The following is a 20,648-nucleotide window of genomic DNA, read 5'->3' on the forward strand; positions in this document are numbered from 1 at the left end:
ATTCTCACCACTGGACCAATCAGTAGCATCAGGATGGATGGTGAAGAGATTGAGATTGCTCATAGCTTCAGTTTACTCGGCTCCACAGTCAACACTCTTGGCACCAGGAGCCAGGAAATCAAAAAACGTATTGTGATGGGAAAGTCTGTGGTTAGGGACCTCTCTAAAGTACTCAAGAGCAGCAGTGTCTCTCTGGAGACTAAGGTCTGCCTGATACAGGCCATGGTTTTTGCAATCACTTGTTATGCATCAGAGAGTTGGACAATGACTAGGGAGGATAGAAGGAGAATTGATGCCTTGGAGCTGTGGTGCTGGAGAAGAGTATTAAATGTACCATGGACTGCCAAGAAAACAAACAGATTCATCCTAGAGAGGGTTAAACCAGGCTGCTCCTTGGAGGTAAGGATTCTGGGGCTTCGTCTGACATACTTTGGACATGTTGCAAGGAGAGACAAGTCTTTAGAGAGGGACATCATGCTGGGTAGAGTAGAGGGACAGTGCAGGAGGGGAAGACCCTCTATGAGGTGGACTGATTCAGTGACTGGGGTAATCGGGGTGGGTGTGTCAGAGGCAATGAGATTGGCACAGGATAGAGCACGGTTTAGGGTTGTTGTACATAGGGTCGCTATGAGTTGCAAATGACTCGACGGCACATAACAACAACAAGAGGGAGCACATGCAAGTTCCTGGGAGTCGGTTTGGAGTGGTGGGGCCTCTACCTACAGAAAAGAAGCAGCAGCCCCCACCCCCACCCCGAGCCAGGGAGAATTCAGCCTCACTGACTCACTCCAGCCTCCCAAACCTTCCAACTTTACGTGGTGCCTGAAGAGGTTTCCATGTCTGCTTCACCGGGACCGCTCCTGGTCTGACAACCCTCTGGCCAGCTAACACTGACCTCAGAACATCAGTCTCCTTACCCCTCCCCTTTTTTCTTATTTTTATCTTGGCTTGCAAACTAAATTCATATACACTGTGTTTTGCATATTCCTTCATTCACATTGTGTTTCATATGATCATCCCCATACACTGTGCTTTATAAATTTTATCACCATTGATCTATGCCCACCACTGCCCTGTCTTTTCAGGTCCCCACTGGATCTTTCCTAAATCCATGTGCAGCTTTCTTTAATGGCTCTAAACAGCAGGATCGTATCAGGAGTCCTGTGGATGGGTCCTCCTTCTGCCTGTCCCACACCCTGTCTCCCACACACCCGACACAGCCCCTGGTACTAACCATCGCACAGGAGACATGCTGAAAAGCAGCTCCCTGTTCCTTCTACGGAGGGTCTGGGACAGAGGGCCCATGGACACCACACTCCACACACATAACCAATGTTAATTAAATGAAAGTTTATTTCAAAATTAGTCTTAGAGTGTAAGCTGGGTTTAAGGGCTGGGGCCAGACTACATAATGAGTGGTGAAAGCAGCTGCCCTCCTCAACTCAGGCGGAGAGGAGGCACCGTCACCACACCCGGCCCTCGGTCATGCATCCAGTGATTACTAGGACTAGAAGCCAATAGCAAAGACCCCCGCACTGCTCGTGTTTAATCCAGGTTAAGCTAGACACATTTAAATACATATCGGAGGTTACGTAGTGTCATGCAGCCCCTGGGATGGAATGACGCTTGCTCGGTGACCTCCTGCAGCGAAGCTGCTCCAAAGAGCAAGGTTAGGTGGGACAGAGCACTGGAAAGACAAGAGAGGAGAGGGGTTAGGGTGCAGCGGTGTCAGCAGAGGTCAGCCAGCATGACCCTCCAGTGCTCTCAGCCATGCACTGACCCCTAAGTCCAGGGGAAATTGCTCTCATGTACTGACTGGGTCCAGAAGGAGAAGTATAACTAGAGGTGCACTGCTCGGTGTGTAATCGCTGCATTCAAATCCTGAGTCTGACTAGTGGAAACCCTGTGGCCTTTGGGAATTTCCTTAGCCATCTGTGCTTGATTTAATGCCTGTAAGGACCACACAAAGGTGCTGAGAGGCATACAGAAAGTGCTTGATAAATGTTAGCTATTATTCATAACATTTGGTGTGCCATGAGGAATAGTCTAGCCCTAAAACTCCCAGATTTCTATAAACTTCATTTGAGAAATATGCCAATCTTCTAAAATCTTGAAAGAGTCTAATTTTTTTTTTCTTGTTTCACTTAAATTCTTCCTGCTGAAATACAAGATTAACCTCTCTTGTGATTAGAGACACAGCATAGCTGGAAGGGGCATCCAATACCATGCGTGGCCACGAAGGTGGCAAGAATCCCTAAAACAGCCCCAGAAGTAGACAAAGGAAATGAAAGAGGAAGATAAGGCTTCACGCAGAAACAAAAAGAAGAAAAGAAGAAACTCTGAAGAGCTAAAAGCTAAGGCCACAGGCAAAGGTCCCCAGGCCAAGGGTGGAAATAAGAAATCTGGCAAAAAAATAAGCTGTCCTTTGTGACTGAGGCAACAATGAACCTTACTCTGTTCCTGCTTAAAACATCTGTATTCTCTGCTATAACATCTGTTGTCACCTGTAGTTAAAGTGAAGGAAAAGAAACCATGAAAATAAAAGACAAACAAAACAAACAACAAACACAGCCTAGCTGGGGCGGGGGAGGGGGAGCTTGCCTGAGATCCACAGCCTTCTGAAACTCCAAAGGCAAAACAAAGACTACAGGCAGAACAAAGACTAATAAGCAATAAATCTAGGGAATGGATGAGCACCCATGGCTATTAACATCACAAAAAGAAAGATGCCAGACAGTGTGTCTCCTCGTGGAAGTTAACAGCCACATAATACTTATAAAAAGACTTGAGGTTGAATCTAAGTAAGCCTCTTGCTTGCCCAGCCTGCAAGAAACATGGGCAATGGAAGGCGATATTCAATTAGACCATGGGGATATAATTAGCAAAATCTAGAATGAGGGGATTCTGCATGATAAACAACCTGATTTCTTTCACAGATAAATTTCAAGGAATGAATAAAGAGGGAGAAAAGGGCAGTCTATATCTACAAAAAGAGGCTTCATAGTATCTGATTGCAATATATAGACCACCTTTGGATCCTGATTCAAACAACCTGGGGGGGAAATTATAGGGGGGAAATGGAATACTGTATAATAAATAGTATTAAGAAATTACTGATATTTTTCACTATAATCATGGTACTTTATACTTTTCAAAGAGCCTTAGGAATATACACTGAAATATTTATGGAGAAAAAAACATGACTAAGATATGCTTCAAAATGACATGGAGGAGAAAAAATAGGGATATAAATGAAATAGGATAGAACACGATTGTTGACGTCAGATGATAAGTATGTGAGAGTTCATGATGCCATTTGCTGTACTTTTATACATGTTTAAAATATCCATAACAAATTGGTTTCTAAAAGGGAAGTTATAAAAGAATGTACTTAATCATGACTTGTTTCCTTTCAAATTAGCCCTTGTTTTTTTAAACCAAATAGCCCAAATTGAACAAAATTTTACAGTAAGTCCTTTGTCGGCCTGGCTGCTCCGCATGCAGAGTCAGACTGGTGACTGCGGAGAATGGAATCTCTTTTTCAGGCCTGTTACCACCACCCAGCTGCAAATGTCATTCTTGTCAAGGCCTCACAATTGTCCACCACATTCCCTGCCCCCAACCTCCACTCTGATCTGACCTGGATGCTTCTGGAAAGCTCAGGTGGGGCTCAACATCTAGAGCAGGCGTCCCAGGAAGGACCCTAAAAGCACTGTAGGGCTGCTTCAGCTGCACAAGGCCAGAGCCTGCCCTTACCTTTTTTTCAGACACTTTAATAGTTTTATTTTTGTTTTTCTTTTGCATACTTGTGCTTATGCAATTTGTAGCTATAAATTATTTATTTCTTTTTTAAAATTTTTTATTGTATATTATTTTTACCTGTACCGTCAAATCAGATATGACTGGTACAGGAGGAGATTGCCCCTCCTTCTCCAGCAGAGCATCTGGTGGGTTTGAACCGTGTACTTCTGGAATTGCAGTGTAGCGTCTTGCCACTAGGCCACCAGAGCTCCCTAAATTATTTATTTCTTTTTTGTTTCTTCTCTTTTTTTATTTGTTTGCTTACAAAGTTCATGTTGTTTTTGTTGTGATCTGTCAAGTCCCCTGCGACTCATAGCAACCCTATGTACAATAGCTCTGAAGTCTGCCCTTGTCCTGAGTCAGTCGCACTGACTCCATCCAACACATTTACTCCTATTGCCCTCATTGCAGTTATCAATCCATCTCATTTGGGGTCTCATTTCTTGCACTGTCCCTCCATCCTTCTGAGCATGATGTCCTTCTCCAAGGATCAGTCCACATGCCTATTATGTAAGACAGAGCTTCAAAATCCTAGCCTCCAACGAGAAACGTGGTTTCATTCTCTCCAAGACAGACCTATTTGTTTTCTTGGCGGTCCGTGGTATGTTCAAGACTCTTCTCCAGCACCACAACTCAAAGGCATCAACTTGTCTTCATCATCCTTAGTCATTATCCAGCTCTCTGATGCATAACAAGTAATTGTGAAGACCATGGCCCGGATTAGGCACACTTTAGTCTCTAGACTGACATTGTTGTGTTTCATTATTTTGGAGAGGTTCCTGACAGCAGCTTTTCCCAATGCAATTAGCCTTTTGATTTCCTGACTGCTGGTGCCAAGAGTGTTAATTGTGGAACCTAGCAAGCTGTAACTGTTAATAACTTCAATCTCTTCTCCATTCTTCATGGCACTGCCAATTGGCCCAGTGACAAGAATCTTTGTCTTCTTGATGTTCAGCTTCAATCATATTGAAGACTACAGTCCTTGACCTTCTGCAGCAAATGCTTCGAGTCTGCCTCAGTTTCAGCAAGCAAGGTTGTGTCATCTGCATAATGTAGGTGGTTGATGAGTCTTCCTCTAATACTGATGCTACATTCCTCCTCATAATACCCAGTCTTCTGAATGATTTGACCTGTTCTTTATATAGATTGAAAAGGTATAGTGACAGGATGCATCCTTGGCGCACGCCCTTCCTGATTTTGAACAGTGTTTCCCTGTTCTGTTCTAATGACTGATTCCTGGTTCAAGTATAGATTTCTCATAAACACAATCAAGTGTTCTGGGATTCCCATTCTCCTCAGGGTTAGCCACAATTTGTTGTGATCCACACAGTCAAACACCTTTGCCTAGTCAATGAAAAACAGATAGATATGGTACTCTTTGTTTTCTGAGAAGATCCATCTGACTTTGGTGACAATGTTTCTAGTGCCTCTTCTAAACCCAGCTTGTATTTCTGGTAGTTCTCTGTCAATGTACTGTTCTAATCTGTTTTAACACTACTCTTCATTCACATTGTGTTTTATGTACTCATTCTCATGTATTGTGTTTTATAAAATTAATCACCATTGGACCTTACCCATCATTACCTATCTTTTTGCCCAGATTCTTCCCATTTCCTTCCTCCCCTCGCTCCACCCCACCAATCTGTGCAACGCTGGTTTTGTCTCTTACCTTTTAAAATGTAGTCCGTTAGCAAAGTAGGCACCTTCTCATTGTCCTCCTTCATGGCAAAGAGAACTGAGGGAAAGAGAGAAAGAAGCCAAGATGTCATCAGAACACAAAGTTTACTTATAGGGGCATACAGCACAATAGCCCAAAGTGAGTAAAAAATGATTCAAGGAACCAGACTTCTGATGAGTATTGAAGTACCCAAAGTCTAGAAGCCTCTGTCAAGAACAGAGTATATCAGAAAAGCAGTCTCTGGGAGGTGTGCCATCAGTAGCTTCACTGTTTTCTAAAAATTATTTCATTAAATTTACTTGCTCATCCATAATATCCATATCACCTATTATGCATGTATACTTAATAATCATAAAAGTAATAAAGCCATTAAAATGATCACTTTTCAGATGCAGTCACTCTAACTGTTCAGGATAATAGTGTTACATAACTAAGTCACACATAACACTGTCATTAAAGATATTCCACTCTTCACCACAGCAGCCATTGACATATGGCCTCAATGGTTGTACACAGCCCCATGGCCTGGGCCTCAACAAGAACCATAGAGCAACAAAGACATGAGCAAGCCTCACACAGCATCCCACAGGCGCCTCACCAAGCACACCCAGTTCCTGCAGAACATGACTCTGGATGTGTGTGGCTTCAAGCAATGGAGCCACTCAAGGTCTGCAAGGACAAGTGGGTCCTCAAATTCATCAGGAAATAGGCAGGGGGATACACGTCCACAACAAGAGGAAGTGAGAGTTGCTGAGCAAGCTCCTGGCCACCGTGAAGAAGGCAGCTCACTGAGCACATCTCACTGCTTTCTCCAAAGTCCTCCCTCATCTGATGGAATAAATGTAATTATTTTTTTAAAAAGGCTATCTACTGATAGGAATAAACATATATCAAAAGCATCTCACTTCAAATTGCTACCATAAAGGAGCGTATTTTAGTAAACGTTTAATTTATGTTCTATATCATATACTATAAATTTTGGACATGCAAAAGACATAAGCACCCTCAAGAAGTTCTAAAGACTTTTTATTGAAACAATACATGAACTATATCTAAAGCAGACAATAGGGAAGTTATTAAAGCCTAAGGCTTTATATAAAGTTTTTAAAATTGTTTTTCTGGTATTACACTCGACAGAATCATCCTGAATTCATATTATGGAAGTCCTTCAAGAAGGTAGCTAGAAAGGAAAATTAAAGAGATGGTTGATAGATACTGTTTATTGTATCAAAATGATGGCAATACTGTCCATCACCAGATGGCTTAAAATAGTGGTTTATTATTCAAAGCAATCCTCTATAGCTTTATTTAAAAATGGAATGATTACACATATAATATCACTCAATTTTGTATATATATTATATTTATTATTCCATAAAATGGATGGGAGGAGAACATTTTTAATAAATAAATAAATTCTAATAGTCATAGAAAAATATCTAAAAGAACACATTAAATTGACAAAAGTAATTACCTCTTAGTGTAAGACTGTGGAGGACTTTCTATATTATATTTTTCTAGTATCTGGGTTTTGGTTTTTCTTTTTTTTCTAAAAATGTATTGCTTTAGTAAATAGACAAAGTCATAAAGATGAGTTGGCATTAAACGCTAGGGTCAAGAGGCAATCATGAGAGTAGTGGATCCCCAATCCACTTCTGGGTCCTTGTCTTTCATTGGACATCTTACCAGTTTCAAGAAAGGACGATGATTCTTAAATTAGAAAGTCAAAACAGGGTGGAGAATAGAAGCTGGTAGTGACCTGAAGCCAGGGGCCCAGCCAGGAAAAGATGAGACCAAGAGTCAGGCTTCTCCGAGCTGTTAGAAGAAAACTGCTGGGATCCTAGGGGGTTTTCTCTGCTTTATTGCTCCATATTTTTAGACAGGGGTTAATTTCAACTCAGTTGACTGTGATATGTTGCAGACTACATGACACAGCAAGAAAACGGTCTATAAAAACATAATCATTTTTCAGCCATTATGTGTTAAAGTTGACATTTCAAATTCAATATTTAATATGAATTATGTAGTCTCTGTTAATCTCTTGTGTATTTCTTTATCTTAAAAAATAGGGTAGAGAGAAGATATTGTTCATAATTCTATACAAAAATTTGCCAGAAAAACAGAGAGCTTTGTAATCTACAAGAGAACTGGTATTCCAGAAAGGTGGCAGTTTTTCTTTTCAAAGAAATAAAGTTTTTTAATATTGTTGCTGTTGTTACGTGCCATCGAGTTGCTTGCGACTCATAGCAACCCTATGTACAACATTGCTAAACTCTGCTCTGTCCTGTGCCAATCGCACCATCTCTGACACACCCATCCCAATTACCCCAGTCACTGAATCAATCCACCTCATAGGGGGCCTTCCCCTTCTGCGCTGTCCCTCCACCCTACCAAGCATGATGTCCCTCTCCAAGGACCCCCTTGCAACATGTCCAAAGAATGTTAGACGGAGCCTTAGAATCCTTGCCTCCAAGAAGCAGCCCAGTTTGACCCTTTCTGGGATGAATCTGTTTGTTTTCCTAGCAGTCCATGGTACCCTCAATACTCTTCTCCAGCACCACAGCTCAAAGGCGTCAATTCTCCTTCTACCCTCCCTGGTCATTGTCCAACTCTCTGATGCATAACAAGTGGTAGCAAAGACCATGGCCTGTATCAGATGTACCTTAGTCTCCAAAGAGACACCATTGCTCTTCAGTAGTTTGGAGAGGTTCCTAACAGCAGACTTTCCCATGGCAGTACATCTTCTAATTTCCTAATTGCCGAGAGTGTTGACTGTGGAGCCAAGCAAACTGAAGCTGTTGAACAATCTCAATCTCTTCACCATCCATCCTGATGCTACCAATTGGCCCAGTGGTGAGAATCTGTCTTCTTGACATTGAGCCTCAATCCATATTGGAGGCTTCAAGCCTTGACCCTCTACAGCAAGCGCTTCAAGTCCTCCTCAGTTTCAGCAAGCAGGGTTTTGTCATCTGCATATCGCAGATTGTTGATAGATCTTCCACCAATCTTGACCCCACATTTCTCCTCATAGAGCCCAGCCTCCCGGATAATCTGTTCTGCATACAAGTTGAAAAGGTATGGAGACAGGAAACATCCCTGGCGTATGCCCTTCCCAATTTTGAACCATGCAGTGTTTCCTTGCTTTGTTCTGACGACTGCCTCTTGGTCCAAGTATAGGTTTCTCATTAGCACGATCAAGTGTTCTGGGATTCCCATTCTTCTCAGAGTCAGCCACAGTTTGTTATGATCCACACAGTCAAACGCCTTTGCATAATCAACGAAACACAGATAGACATTCTTCTGGTATTCTCTGCTTTCAGCTAAGATTCATCTAACATCAGCTACAATATCCCTAGTACCACAACCCCTTCTAAACCCAGCCTGGACTTCTGGCAGTTCTCTGCTGATGTACTGTTCCAGTCGTTTTTTGATAATCTTCAGTAGAATCTTGCTTGCGTGTTAGAAATCAATGATATCATTCTATAGTTTCCACACTCTGCTGGGTCACCCTTCTTTGGGATGGGAACAAATATAGATCTCTTCCAGTCAGTTGGCCAAATGGTTGTTCTCCAGATTTCTTGGCACAATTTGGTGAGCACATCCAGGGAAGCCTCTGTTAGCTGGAATATGTCAATTGGTATACCATCTATTCCTGGGGCCTTATTTTTTGCTATTTCCTTCCAAGCAGCTTCAACTTCTTCCTTCATCACCATAGGCTCTTGCTCATATATGATTTCATTAAATTTTTCTATGTCTGCCAGTTCCTTTTGATACAGTGTCTCAGTATATTCTTTCCATCTTCTTTTAATACTTCCTGGATCATTTAATATTCTGCCAAAGCATCCTTGATTATAGCAACTCGAGGTTTAAATTTGTTCTTCTCTTCCTTGAGCTAAAGAAATGTTGAGAGAGTTGTATAAGACTACAATTATAAAAGGCTAAAGAAAGGTTTACACACAAGTACAATCATTCTTGGATTATTACCAGGGATGGGAAGGAACAGAAAGCAGAGTGAAACTTAGTAAGTAGATTCATAGACACATATTAACATGTGTGAACAGAAAGGCAGTATCCAATAAAGGGATGTAAAATATAGATAAAGAGAAAGAACCTCAAGTGGTCTAGTGGTAAGAAACTGTGCTGCAGTTCCCAAGGGACATGGTTCAAATCATCAGCTGCTTTACAGGAGAAAGATGAGCATCTCCTCTGTGTAATTTACTCCCTCTGAAAACCAGCTGGAGGGTCAGCAATGGGTCAGTTCTGATTTGATGGCAAACAACAATATAGATAAAGGGAAGATAGAGAAATATTGAAGAATTCATGGAATTGAGAACTGCAGGAAGGAAGTGGTGAAAGTGCAATTGATTGCACTGTGGGTTTTAAAATTAGTGACACAAAACAAAAAGGGCATGAATGGTTAAATAAAAAAATGAATTTGTTTTGTAAACTTTCATTCAAATGACAATTTTTTATAAAATCTGATCACTTTAGTTTTCAGCCCATCTGCATGTCCTCTGGAGCTCAAACAGCCCTGCCCACCTTCCCCAGATGTGTGCTGCTGTGGGGTGTGTAAGTCACTCTCTGCACGGGGATTACAGCTCTCAGGTTTCACTATTCCTGCTGCCTCCCCTCAGCCGAAGGTTTTGCTCTTCCTAGAAGAACCAGGCTGACACTAATGGCTGACACCAATGCCCTTAGTCCTTAGGGGGTAATATTGTTCAATGTGTAGAAAGAGATGTGGCCCATAAATGCCACTTTATTACATAGTGCTTTCTCCTGAGCATGAATCAAAATGGAAAGTGAGAAAGAGGCCGCACTTTCCAGAATGGAGAACCAGCATCCCTTTGCTCTAACCAGCCTTGCCCACCACACTCACCCCCATGAAAAACTGCGACCTCTCATCAGAACCAGAGCCAGTCCTCAAGGTTGAGCTCCCTGCTCTGCAGTACCAACACAGAGAAAGTAAACTCAGGAAAAGTAGAACTGCAAAAACAGGCTCCCAAAGCCCTGAGGACTACAGGAGAACCCCCAAAAGCCCCCAAACTGTGCCAGTCCCTTCCCACCAGTGTCCACAGCTCCTTTTCATCTGCCAAGTCCCTTCTCCTACAGAAGGACAGAGAAGACAGGTCTGGGGCTCACTGAAGACCATTGTCATTTACACACACAGAGAAAGGAGGACCAGATGACACGGAGCACGTTTGGACCTATCTAGAACTGCTCTCAGGAAATCCTAGGCCTGAGCACCCAGAGGCAGAAAGGCAGGTCCCACTGGGAGGGAGAACTCACTGTTTGTCAGCATCTGCAGATCTTCCACAGACGGAGGGGCCGCTTTCTTCTCATAAGGGATGACCGTGTTCAGATACTACAAGAGAAAACATGGTGGGTGGTGCCTGAGACACAAGCCGTGACCCGCCGGGGCTGGAATACGGCAGATGTGCATAGGGACTTTTCTCAAAGAAGCACACATCATCAAATTGTGCACCACAACACCCAGTGTCATCTGCACACCATGACTTTTTTTTTTCTGGTCTTCAGAAAGCTTTTTAAAAGTAAAACTTGGGAACATTTTCTCCATTCCAACTTCTACATTCTTTGTATCCTAGAAATTTTTTGGTTATTAGAGAATCCTGGAGAATCAAGCTGAGAAAAGGGAGTATTTTACTAGCATCATGCTTTCTTATCTTTTGCAGTACAATTTGACAATGTATTCTCTATTTTCTCTTTTGTCAAAAGTGACAGGCAGAAACCCCAGCCACAGTTGTTGGACGTGCTCCCTCTGTTGGAAATGAGATGCTGCTTATTTCAGCAACAAAACCTGAATTTTAAGGCCCAAACACTCAAATTATTCATGGCTTTAATAGCTGATCCTCTAGCGGGTTTTCAGAGAATGTAAATTGCACGGGAGAAGATTGCCTATCTTTCTCCGTCAGAGTAGCTGGTGGATTTGAACAGCCAGAGCAGTTTGACCTTTGGGTTTGAAAAGAACAGTCTCGGAAGAACTCATTGTCAGTAATTCAAAGTCACAGGACATAGTAGAACCACTCTGAAGTTTCTGTGGTTATACTTCACAAAAGCAGCCTGCTACATCTTCCTCCCATGGGCCAGTTGGTGAGTTGGAACTCACGCATTTACGTTAGCTGCTCAGTACCGTGCCACCAGGGCACCTTCAGAGTGGAGAAGCCTGAGAGGGTTATAACACTTGGGGGTAGCAAAGAGAAGAACTTTAGACCAAGAGTTGAAAGCTTATCTTTTAGGATTGTCTCTTCTGGGATCATTGTGACTTTGAGAAAATGCCTAATATCTCAAGACCCTGACAGGGAAAGATCTGAGTTAGATGTTCCCTAAAATCCTTTCCTGCAGCTGTGGTTATGGACTACCACATCAGAACTGACTCATCACTGACACTTGAACAGGTTGTCAAGAAGCAGCAAATCCCACAGGAGAAGATTTCCCATCTCTCCCAACAGAGCAGCTGATGGATTCAAACCACATGCTTTGGGGTTGGCAGCACAATTCCTTACCCTTCAGTCACTTTTCTGGACTTCTGACACTTCAGATTCAACTGTAAACATGTTTGAAATACATGCACATTATACACTACGGTCTCAAGAGAGACTGTTACACACCTGCCAATCTGTTAGCTTATGCACTCGATGAGGGCAGTGATCATGATAGTAGAAGAGTTGAAGATAGTCTTTTTTCATTATTTACTATTTATTTCTTTCTTTTATTTTAAGCACAGACCCTAGTTACATCAACATTAGGATAAACTTCTTCTGAGGTACTTCATGACAGATTTTATGTCAAAACTCTGTGGAAATGTGCTACTTTCAACCAGTCATCATGAATTACGAATTAAAGTATGTTCCCTGAAAATACGTATTGCAAATCCTGACCCTTAGCCACACCTATGGCTTTAAGTCAATCACTTTTTCCCCTTTGTGAACCTTGCATTTTTTTTTCTTGTTGGTGTATTTACAATGTTCTTATACATTGTGTTTCACACTATCTTTGATTCACATTGTGTTTCATACAATAATTCTGATTCATTATATTTTATAAAATTAATCGACATTGAACTATGCCCACCATTGCTGTCTTTCCAGATCCTTGCCAATCTTTCCCATTTCCTTTACCCATCCCTCCCTCTGTCCACTAAATTGTGCAACCCTATCATTTCCCCCCTACCCATCCTCACCCCTTTGCTCCTACTCTCCCCTCCTTGGATTCTCATACACGTTTTACTAGTTATTTTTCTATTTCTACAATAATAGTCGTATATAGTATTTGTCCTTATGGACTGAGTTAGTTAACTCAGAATAATGTTCTCCAGCCCCTCCCAAGTTAGGTGGTAATTTACAAAATCATTGCTCCTGAGCAATGCATAGTATTCCATCATGTGAATGTACCATCATTTCTCAATTCACTCCATTGTGGTTGGACATTCAGGCTGTTTCCACGTTCTTGCAATGGTGAATAACACTTCTATGTACACTGTTGTACAAACCTCCATTTGTGTCTCAGTCCTCATTTTCTCAGGGTATATTCCAAACAGTGGAATAGCTGGGTCATATGGAATTTCTGTGTTCAGAGTTTTGAGAAAACACCAAACTGCCTTCTAGTTGTACCATTTTACAATCCTACCAACAGTGTAAAAGAGTTTCTGTCTTCACATCCTCTTCAACAATTATTACTTGCTGTCCTGTTAAACTTTGCCATGGCTACTGGGTTGAGATGGTATTTCACTGTGGTTTTTTATTTGCATCTCTCTTATTGCCAGCGATTCTGAGCATTTCTACATGTGTCTGTTGGCCAAGGTCCTTCCATGTAAAGAGATAGTCTTGATGGGATTGGCTCAGGTGGTGATCTAATGAGGTAGAGTTGATTAAGATCATAAATGGAATAAGTCATGAAACAGATTTCCTTTCAATGGATTTTTCTCTAAAAACAACTTAATTCCTGATGTGACTATGTGACTATGAGTCACATTGACTTTTAAATTGTGTCCACATTCCAGAGCACTGAGCTTAAAAGACAAATCATTTACTTTTAACAAATACTGTCTGTTCTTTCTTAAGAGTAGAAACAATTTTAGCTATTCCTTTAGCCCAGATGCTATAATGGTAATTCTAGGGAATCACCTGACTATATCAGGAAGGCCCAGGGAGGACAATCGTACCTGTTTGTCAGTCCCTGAGGAGCCAAAGGTCTGGCGGATGCCACTTTGAAGGATGTTGGAGATGCCCTCCATGCTGAAGCGCTGAGGAAGAAGAGAGAGACTCAGATAGGGCAAATGTTTCCTGCTCCACAGTCATTGGAGAGACATCTGTGTCCTCCCTAAAGGACCAGATCTGATAGCAATCAACTGCCTGAAGTAACTGCCGCAGGCACTGCCCCTAGACAGCAAAGGGAAGACCTGAGCCAACAGGTCAAATATTAAGCCCTGTCTCAAAGATCCTTCTTTTAGTTAGGCCTCTTCTGTCTCCGGGTTCTCTCATTTCATTCTCCACCACATAAAATGAAAAATTAAACAATACTGTAAAACTTAAACAGATTGTGACACAAAGATTTTAGGGGGGAGGAGAGAATAAATGTTCAAGCATAGATTAAAAAGCAATGGTCTTTATCCAGAAAAGATTTTTCAAAATGTGTGTGCAGGGACCAATTTAGTCCCTAGATTTCACAAATGGCTAAACACTCAACTATTATCCAAAAGGTTTGTGGTTCAAATCTACACCACGGTACCTTGGAAGACAAACCTACTGATCTGCTTTGAAAATCCTGCAGACTAGTTCTACTCTGCATACATGGGGTCCCTCAGGAGTTGGAATCAACTGCAACTAACAAAACAAAGGCCACTTCAGGAGGTCTGGGAGAGAGCACCTTCAGGGTTCTGCTGAGCTTCCATTGGTTTAAGGAAATCTGTCAATATACAGTAAAGCATTTGATTATTTTTTCCAATCCTTGAAATATTCTACACATGCCCCAGAGAGATGTGTCAGAACTACAAGCTATGTCTGTGGTAGAAATTCTGATCCAAAGTCCTGAGGCACATCTGTCAATAATCAAGACCTTTACTCTACCTTCTGTCTTATCAACAAAGAGCACCTGTCCTAATCCATTATTTATTTTTTAAAATTTATTCATTGTTGCACTTTCCCCCTTCCTTCCCCCTCTCCTCGCCCACCCCACAATGCACCCCTTGTTCCAGATTGTTCTCATACATATAATGCATAATCATCTTCCTTTCAAACAGTTCTTCTCATCTGTTCTAATGCAATGTTCCTTTTATTTTGAAAATAAAAATTTTATTTCATACTGGTTCACCTACTAAAGATTAAATCCCTGTGCACATTAAAAACATTTTCCAGAAGAGTGAAAAGAAAACCTACTGACTGGGAAAAAAATCATTTGGAAATACCATTTTAGACAAGAGTCTCATATCAAAATTTACAGAATCCTACAGGGCCTCCATAAGAAAAAGATTGATAACACAATTATAAAATGAACAAAAGACATGGAAAGGTTTTTCAATTATTTCTTAATGTTGATATTCTGCTTCCTCCAGTTAGACCATGAGTCCTTTGAGGGTGTCAAGACAGGAAATAGCTCATCCCACAGGGAATCTTCTGTCTCTCAAAGGTCTGTGCTCACAGTCACTGCTCAGTAAACATTTGTTTATAGGGATTTGATAGAATGCAACCAGAGTGCTTCTTAGAGGCAAGGATGGTGAAACGTCACCTCACATACTTTGGGCATATTGTTAGTCCTTGGAAAGAACTTTTATGCTTGGAAAGGTGGAAGGAGAGCAAAAGGATAGGAAGATCCTCAACCAGATGGATTGACACAGTGACTGGAGCAATGGGCTCAAGAATGTCAGAAATTAGGAAGATGGCACAGGATAGGGCAGGGTTCACATCTGTTATTCATAGGATCGCTATGAGTCATACTCAACTAGATGGCAACCAATAGCAGTGCCAATATGGCAAGGTTGTGTTGAGATGGAAGGAGCCAGGGCTGGGGCTGGGCACAGCTCATCTCTGGCGGGGCTGGGCACGTACCTTGAGAGGCATCTGATTTCCCTTCTCTATTCTGCTGCTCTGCAGGCTCAGTCCCTTCTCTTTCCGCCTCTTTTTCATCAGTTCTCGCTGCTCCTTCTGCTTGTTCTGAACCTCGATAAGCACCGTGATGAAGGAGTTCTTCACTTCCTTCTCAAACTCCAGCTCGTCTCGGCGAGCTAGCTGTTGCACCAGCTCCTCTGAGAAGTCCCGAATGGCGCCCTCCACCTGATCCAGCAGCTCAGCTAGCTCTGCCCCTGACATGTGCCTCAGCCCTGTGGGGAGAAACTACACTGCTTCAACTCTACAAAGACCTTCACAATTTAGGGGTGTGTTGGGAAGAGAGTATCACCCTTCAATGGCCTAAGAGGAGGATGAAAAAACAGACTCCAGGGAAGCCTGTGCTGGCAGAAAACAGTGGTGGCAGACATGTGACTATTTGACCCCTGTTCTCTCTGTCTTCCTGCTTTCCCTTCTGCCTCCATTGCATTTTGCATGTGGAAGGGGCCAAGAAACTGGGGGAAAACCAAGAGGAGGTTTTTGGCATGTGTGCTGAAGAGCAGCACCAGAGAAGTGGCATTTACTGTCAAGAACCGATCTAGGTACTGCTGACAGCAGGGCAGGCAGAGGGCGGAGGGAGGGGCACCATCCAGCAAGCCTGAGTTCATCTCTGATTTTGGAAAATTTGACAATTAAGGAGACTGGTGATGGCTGCACAGTATGGTGCGTGGGACTGACTGTACTAAATTGTACACACGAAAGACTTGAAGTAGGGAAATGTTGTGCTATGTATATATGGAAGACAGCAGCCTGTATTTAAAAATGAGACCTTGAAGAGTTCTGGTTGCCCAGTTGTGAAAGTTTGTGCTACTATCCCAAAGGCAGCCCATCTCTGAGGGGTCAAACCCACCCAGCACACCTCGAGAGAAAGATGGGCAATCTCCTCCCTTGTGATGTACAGTTAGGAGTTTGTAATCACTTTGTCTTTTGACTTGAGTTGCCACAGGTGTCTGCACTTGTAGAAAAGAGAAGGGATCCCAAAATCATTGGAAACAATGACCACGTTAACTTCTTGCCCCAACACCTCTTCATTTCAAATAGATGGAGGTGAGGAGACTATTTTGGAATATGCCCCTTTCCTAGGACATCTTCCGTTATCTCTGGATCCACTCCCCTTTCTTTCTGCCTAGGCCTGGATATTTGTGGGCTTGGGTCAACCATCCCCTGTGTTTGGCTGTGTGAGGTTGTCCTCCATCTGTCTTTGGCATCTCAAGGCATCACAGCAGTTTTCACGAGTCCTGCTGAGTGTGTCTAAGTTTGGGGCCTTTGCGAGACTGAGAATGGCGCACCCCCTGGGTAACTGTGAATGAATGCAGCACCACAGACAGAGCCATTCCATCACCCTGAATGGAGTCCCCAGAGCCACAGAGTCGAGTTTCAGGGCACAGCCTTCCCATCCTGCCTCTGTTGGTCAGGAATCCTGGGTGGTGCACGTGGCTAATACACATGGTTGCTAAGTAAAAGGTTGGAGGTTTGAGTGCACCCAGAGGATATTTGGAATCAAATCTATGTCTGGACTTCCAAAAACAGCAGCTCTTGGAAAATCATGTGGACGTAGTTCTTCTCTGGGACACACACAATTCACCTGAGTCAAAAGTGACTCCATAGCAACTGGTTTGAACCTCCACGTGGCCCCCTAGGCTCTGACTCACCATCTCCTCTCCACAATGCGTCAAAGTCTCCACCACTACAGAGTGAGTGCCCCTCCCCACACGCCCCCTGAGGCCCTCACCTTCGTAGGACCAATTGTTGTTGAAGGTCTGGGTCAAGGCCTGCATCTCCTGCAGGAGCACCGAGTCTGCTTGAGAGGACATTTCTGCCCCATCCTCTTCTTCCAGAACTTCTTCCTCCTCCTCCTCAGGGTCTGGGGAGTTCTGCATCATTTCCTCAATCTCTTCAATTACCTGAGAAAGGCACACAAAAGAGAGGTAATTCCGTTCTCTGCTAGCAGGATGTTCTGACTCAAATGATGGTCAGTTAAGGAAGTTTCTAATTTGAGGTCTATAAAATTCCTGAAACAATATGACAACTTAATAAATATTGAATACTAATAAAAATTGACCCAACTGTAGACTTACATACACTTTTCTTAATGTAAAACACTCTTTAGTGTAGAACCTCTTCCAAGAAGTCCATTTAGCTGAGTGCTTTATTGGTAATAAACCACTCTTTCAGGAAACAGAGCAAAGCTGCCTGGAAGGGAACATTTATATCAATTTGCTGAGTACTTTCTTTCTAAGTGGGAAAATATTTTATCCATCCAACTTTAACACGAAATTCAGCCCATTAATTTCTACAATACAACTGACTGGCAAAACAAGTGTTTTCACAGCAAGTAGCTATTGACCTAAACAGAAACTAAAACTGCACCGCAACAAAGGAGAAGATAATAAAATAAGAACTGTACAGGTAGATTCTGGCAAGCAAAAAAGGGTGAAGTCAAACTCCATCTAGATTATTGATAATAGATGGTCCCTAAAAGGAGAGGATACAAGTCAGTGTTTCTCCAGAGGAATAAAGGGTGCTTTAACTGTTCATGCACAAAGAAAACAAGATAACAAAAGCCACTTGTGAAAGTGAATCTGTAAAAGAGTTCAGTTGCAAGAATACATTGCTGCATTTGTCTGTTCTCCATGCTGTGACAAAACCAGGCTTAGAGACCACTGGGCTGTGGACTTTGAAGTGATTGTCTTCACATTGGGTTGGATCAAAGAACACAGAAATGTGGTCTCTTCCTTTAGAGTAATTCCTATTTTGATTTCCAAGTCTTTTTAACTCTAGTCACAAGTTTCATTGGCATTTAGCTTTGACTGCTGGGAAATATGTCAAAGCATCCAACGAAATGACACTATCTTCCCTTACCATTTTAAGGCTGAGTTTTGCTTTCTCTCAGAGTTGTTGTTGTTAGGTACCATTCAGTCAGAACTGACTTATAGCTGATCCTACAGTGAGTTTTCAGAGGCAGTAAATGACCTCAGAGGACATTGCCTATCTTTCTTCCGTGGATCCAAACCACATGCCTTTGCACCATAACTTCTTACCACAAGGCCATTAATTAACTTTCTGGGATCTCATTTCCCTCAAAAGGAGCCCTGATGGCATGGTGGGTAAGCACTGAAAGGTAGGTGGTTCAAATCTACCAGCAGCCTGATGTGACAGTCTACTCCCAAAATGATGGGGCAATCTGTTCCTCAGAAATGCTATGGGACAGTCCTCAGTCCTACAGGACCATCATGGGTCAGAATAGACATGACGTGGTGACTGTGGCGCAGAGAGCGGTGGCTGCATTCAAATCTGGTTCTTTGCAACCTCTCCGTCCTCACCTAGCTCAAACCTCATCTTTTTGTAGCAGATCTGACAGAACTCCTTTCGAAATGCCCTTTCTGGCACTGAAGAATCCTGGAAGAGCCCTCAAACTCACTACCCTGAGAGACTTCATACAGGATCTTGACAAGATAGCTACCCAGTAAATATTTTTTTTTTTACTAAAATGATGATGAAGGAATCTAGGGAATCAGCAATATCATCTCTAAGTAATACATAATTAAAACCAAAGTATAATTAACTCAATCAAATGTGAAGCATTACTTTTCCCCCCATAAACAAAGACATCTCCTAAGGTCCTTTTGAAAGGATCAACATTTTCAGTGTTCTGTGAAATCTGAGAAAATATCCATCTTACAAAAGCTTCTGTTTGTGGGAAGACAAGTATTTGGGATTCTTGTTATCTTCAAGTCGGTGAGTTGCAAGAGAGGCTCATCAGACAGTTCTCAAAGACCCATCCGCTCAAGTGTGTGGAATTGTGCTGCACTGTGTACAGCGTTCATGCTCCAGCGGGTGGGAGCTGAGATGAGAAAGGAAATCCCTCACCAAAGACATCGTAGACACAGCCACCACAAGACCAAACACCTTTCCTGTGCTGAGATGGATGAGGCAAATATGTTTTCTTGAACTTTTTCTCCACCATCACAGCAAACGTCCCAAGGAACAATCTGGAGTTACACTCTTACCTGATCTGCTGTGAGCAGAGGTTCCTCATTGATGCCAGAATCATTTTCACTCTTCTCGTTGAACTCCTCCTCCTCCTCCTTCTCGTGGATCTGAGGTGGAAAAATGGAGTTTCTGAGTGACCAGCTTTAGAATCTGTTGTTGCTATTTGTTGTCAAGTTGGAAGCGACTCAGAGCTAACCCCCCAGGGGGTTTTCAGAGGCTGTGAATCGTAAGGGAGGAGACTGGCCATCTTTCTTCTGCAGGGCAGCTAGTGGTTGTGAACTACGTGCCCTTGGGTTGGCAGCACATCTCCTTACCACTAGAATGACCTATAACTTTTAGAATTTAGTATGGTTTCCCTTTAAATTTTAGAATAGATGATACTGGCTTAAAGATATCCATTATCTAAAGAGTGCTAATGAATTGTCTAGAATTCCATCAGATTCCATTGATCACACGACATGGATCAGAGTCCAGGTTGGCAAAGGAGAAGACAATGCATGACCGCTACCATTTTAAGTCACCTGTCCTTAACTCAGAGACAGATCATTTCTGGGTGAACAAGCAACCTGCTTTGATGCTGTGATCAAATCCACCTGCAAGATTGCACTTACTGTGCTAGGAATTTCAATAGGGATGTTCTCAGATTTTCTTTTACTAGTCATTTTAAAGAGTAATTGATTGTGTCCAGATGATGAACCACCCTAGAATCCAGGAGTTGTGCGATGGCTGATGAAGTTACTATATGATGAGTCTGCTTGGGGGAAGGAAGCCACTCAATGACCTGACCACGTGACCTGAAGGACAAGCTAAACAACAGTACCTAGTTCTACTATGAGAGAAATCCGCTTATCCTATTTTCTTCATGTTTCCAAAATTCCATAATTCTCAAACAGCTTCCTAAATTACAATCATTCACAATCCAGTTGTTTAAATTCAAAAGTTGGATTAGTTTAAAGCTGTGATTCTCAATCTCAGCTGCCCATAAACATAACTTGAGGAGCATCTAAAAACTAAGATACCAGGTCCCATGCTTGGCAATGCTGATTCATCATGGCTGG

General features: G+C 42.4%; 1 protein-coding gene across 1 annotated transcript in view; it reads right to left on the reverse strand.

Annotated features, from left to right (window-relative positions):
* Positions 1 to 1,331: 1,331 nt before the first annotated feature.
* The window catches only part of FEZ1 (fasciculation and elongation protein zeta 1 (zygin I)), a 96,238-nt gene continuing 76,921 nt past the window's right edge, over positions 1,332 to 20,648 (reverse strand). Inside the window, exons 4-10 of the mRNA XM_006892810.1 lie at positions 19,608 to 19,697; positions 17,330 to 17,501; positions 15,541 to 15,812; positions 13,659 to 13,739; positions 10,766 to 10,841; positions 5,471 to 5,536; positions 1,332 to 1,687 (exon numbers count right to left, since the gene is read on the reverse strand). Coding sequence (XP_006892872.1) covers positions 1,671 to 1,687; positions 5,471 to 5,536; positions 10,766 to 10,841; positions 13,659 to 13,739; positions 15,541 to 15,812; positions 17,330 to 17,501; positions 19,608 to 19,697 — 774 coding nt within the window. The 3' untranslated portion in view covers positions 1,332 to 1,670. The remainder of the gene's footprint in view (positions 1,688 to 5,470; positions 5,537 to 10,765; positions 10,842 to 13,658; positions 13,740 to 15,540; positions 15,813 to 17,329; positions 17,502 to 19,607; positions 19,698 to 20,648) is intronic.

The sequence above is a fragment of the Elephantulus edwardii genome, unplaced genomic scaffold, assembly GCF_000299155.1.
Source record: "Elephantulus edwardii isolate Elephantulus edwardi_28Jun2011 unplaced genomic scaffold, EleEdw1.0 scaffold00120, whole genome shotgun sequence".
NCBI classification, from domain to species: Eukaryota; Metazoa; Chordata; class Mammalia; order Macroscelidea; family Macroscelididae; genus Elephantulus; species Elephantulus edwardii.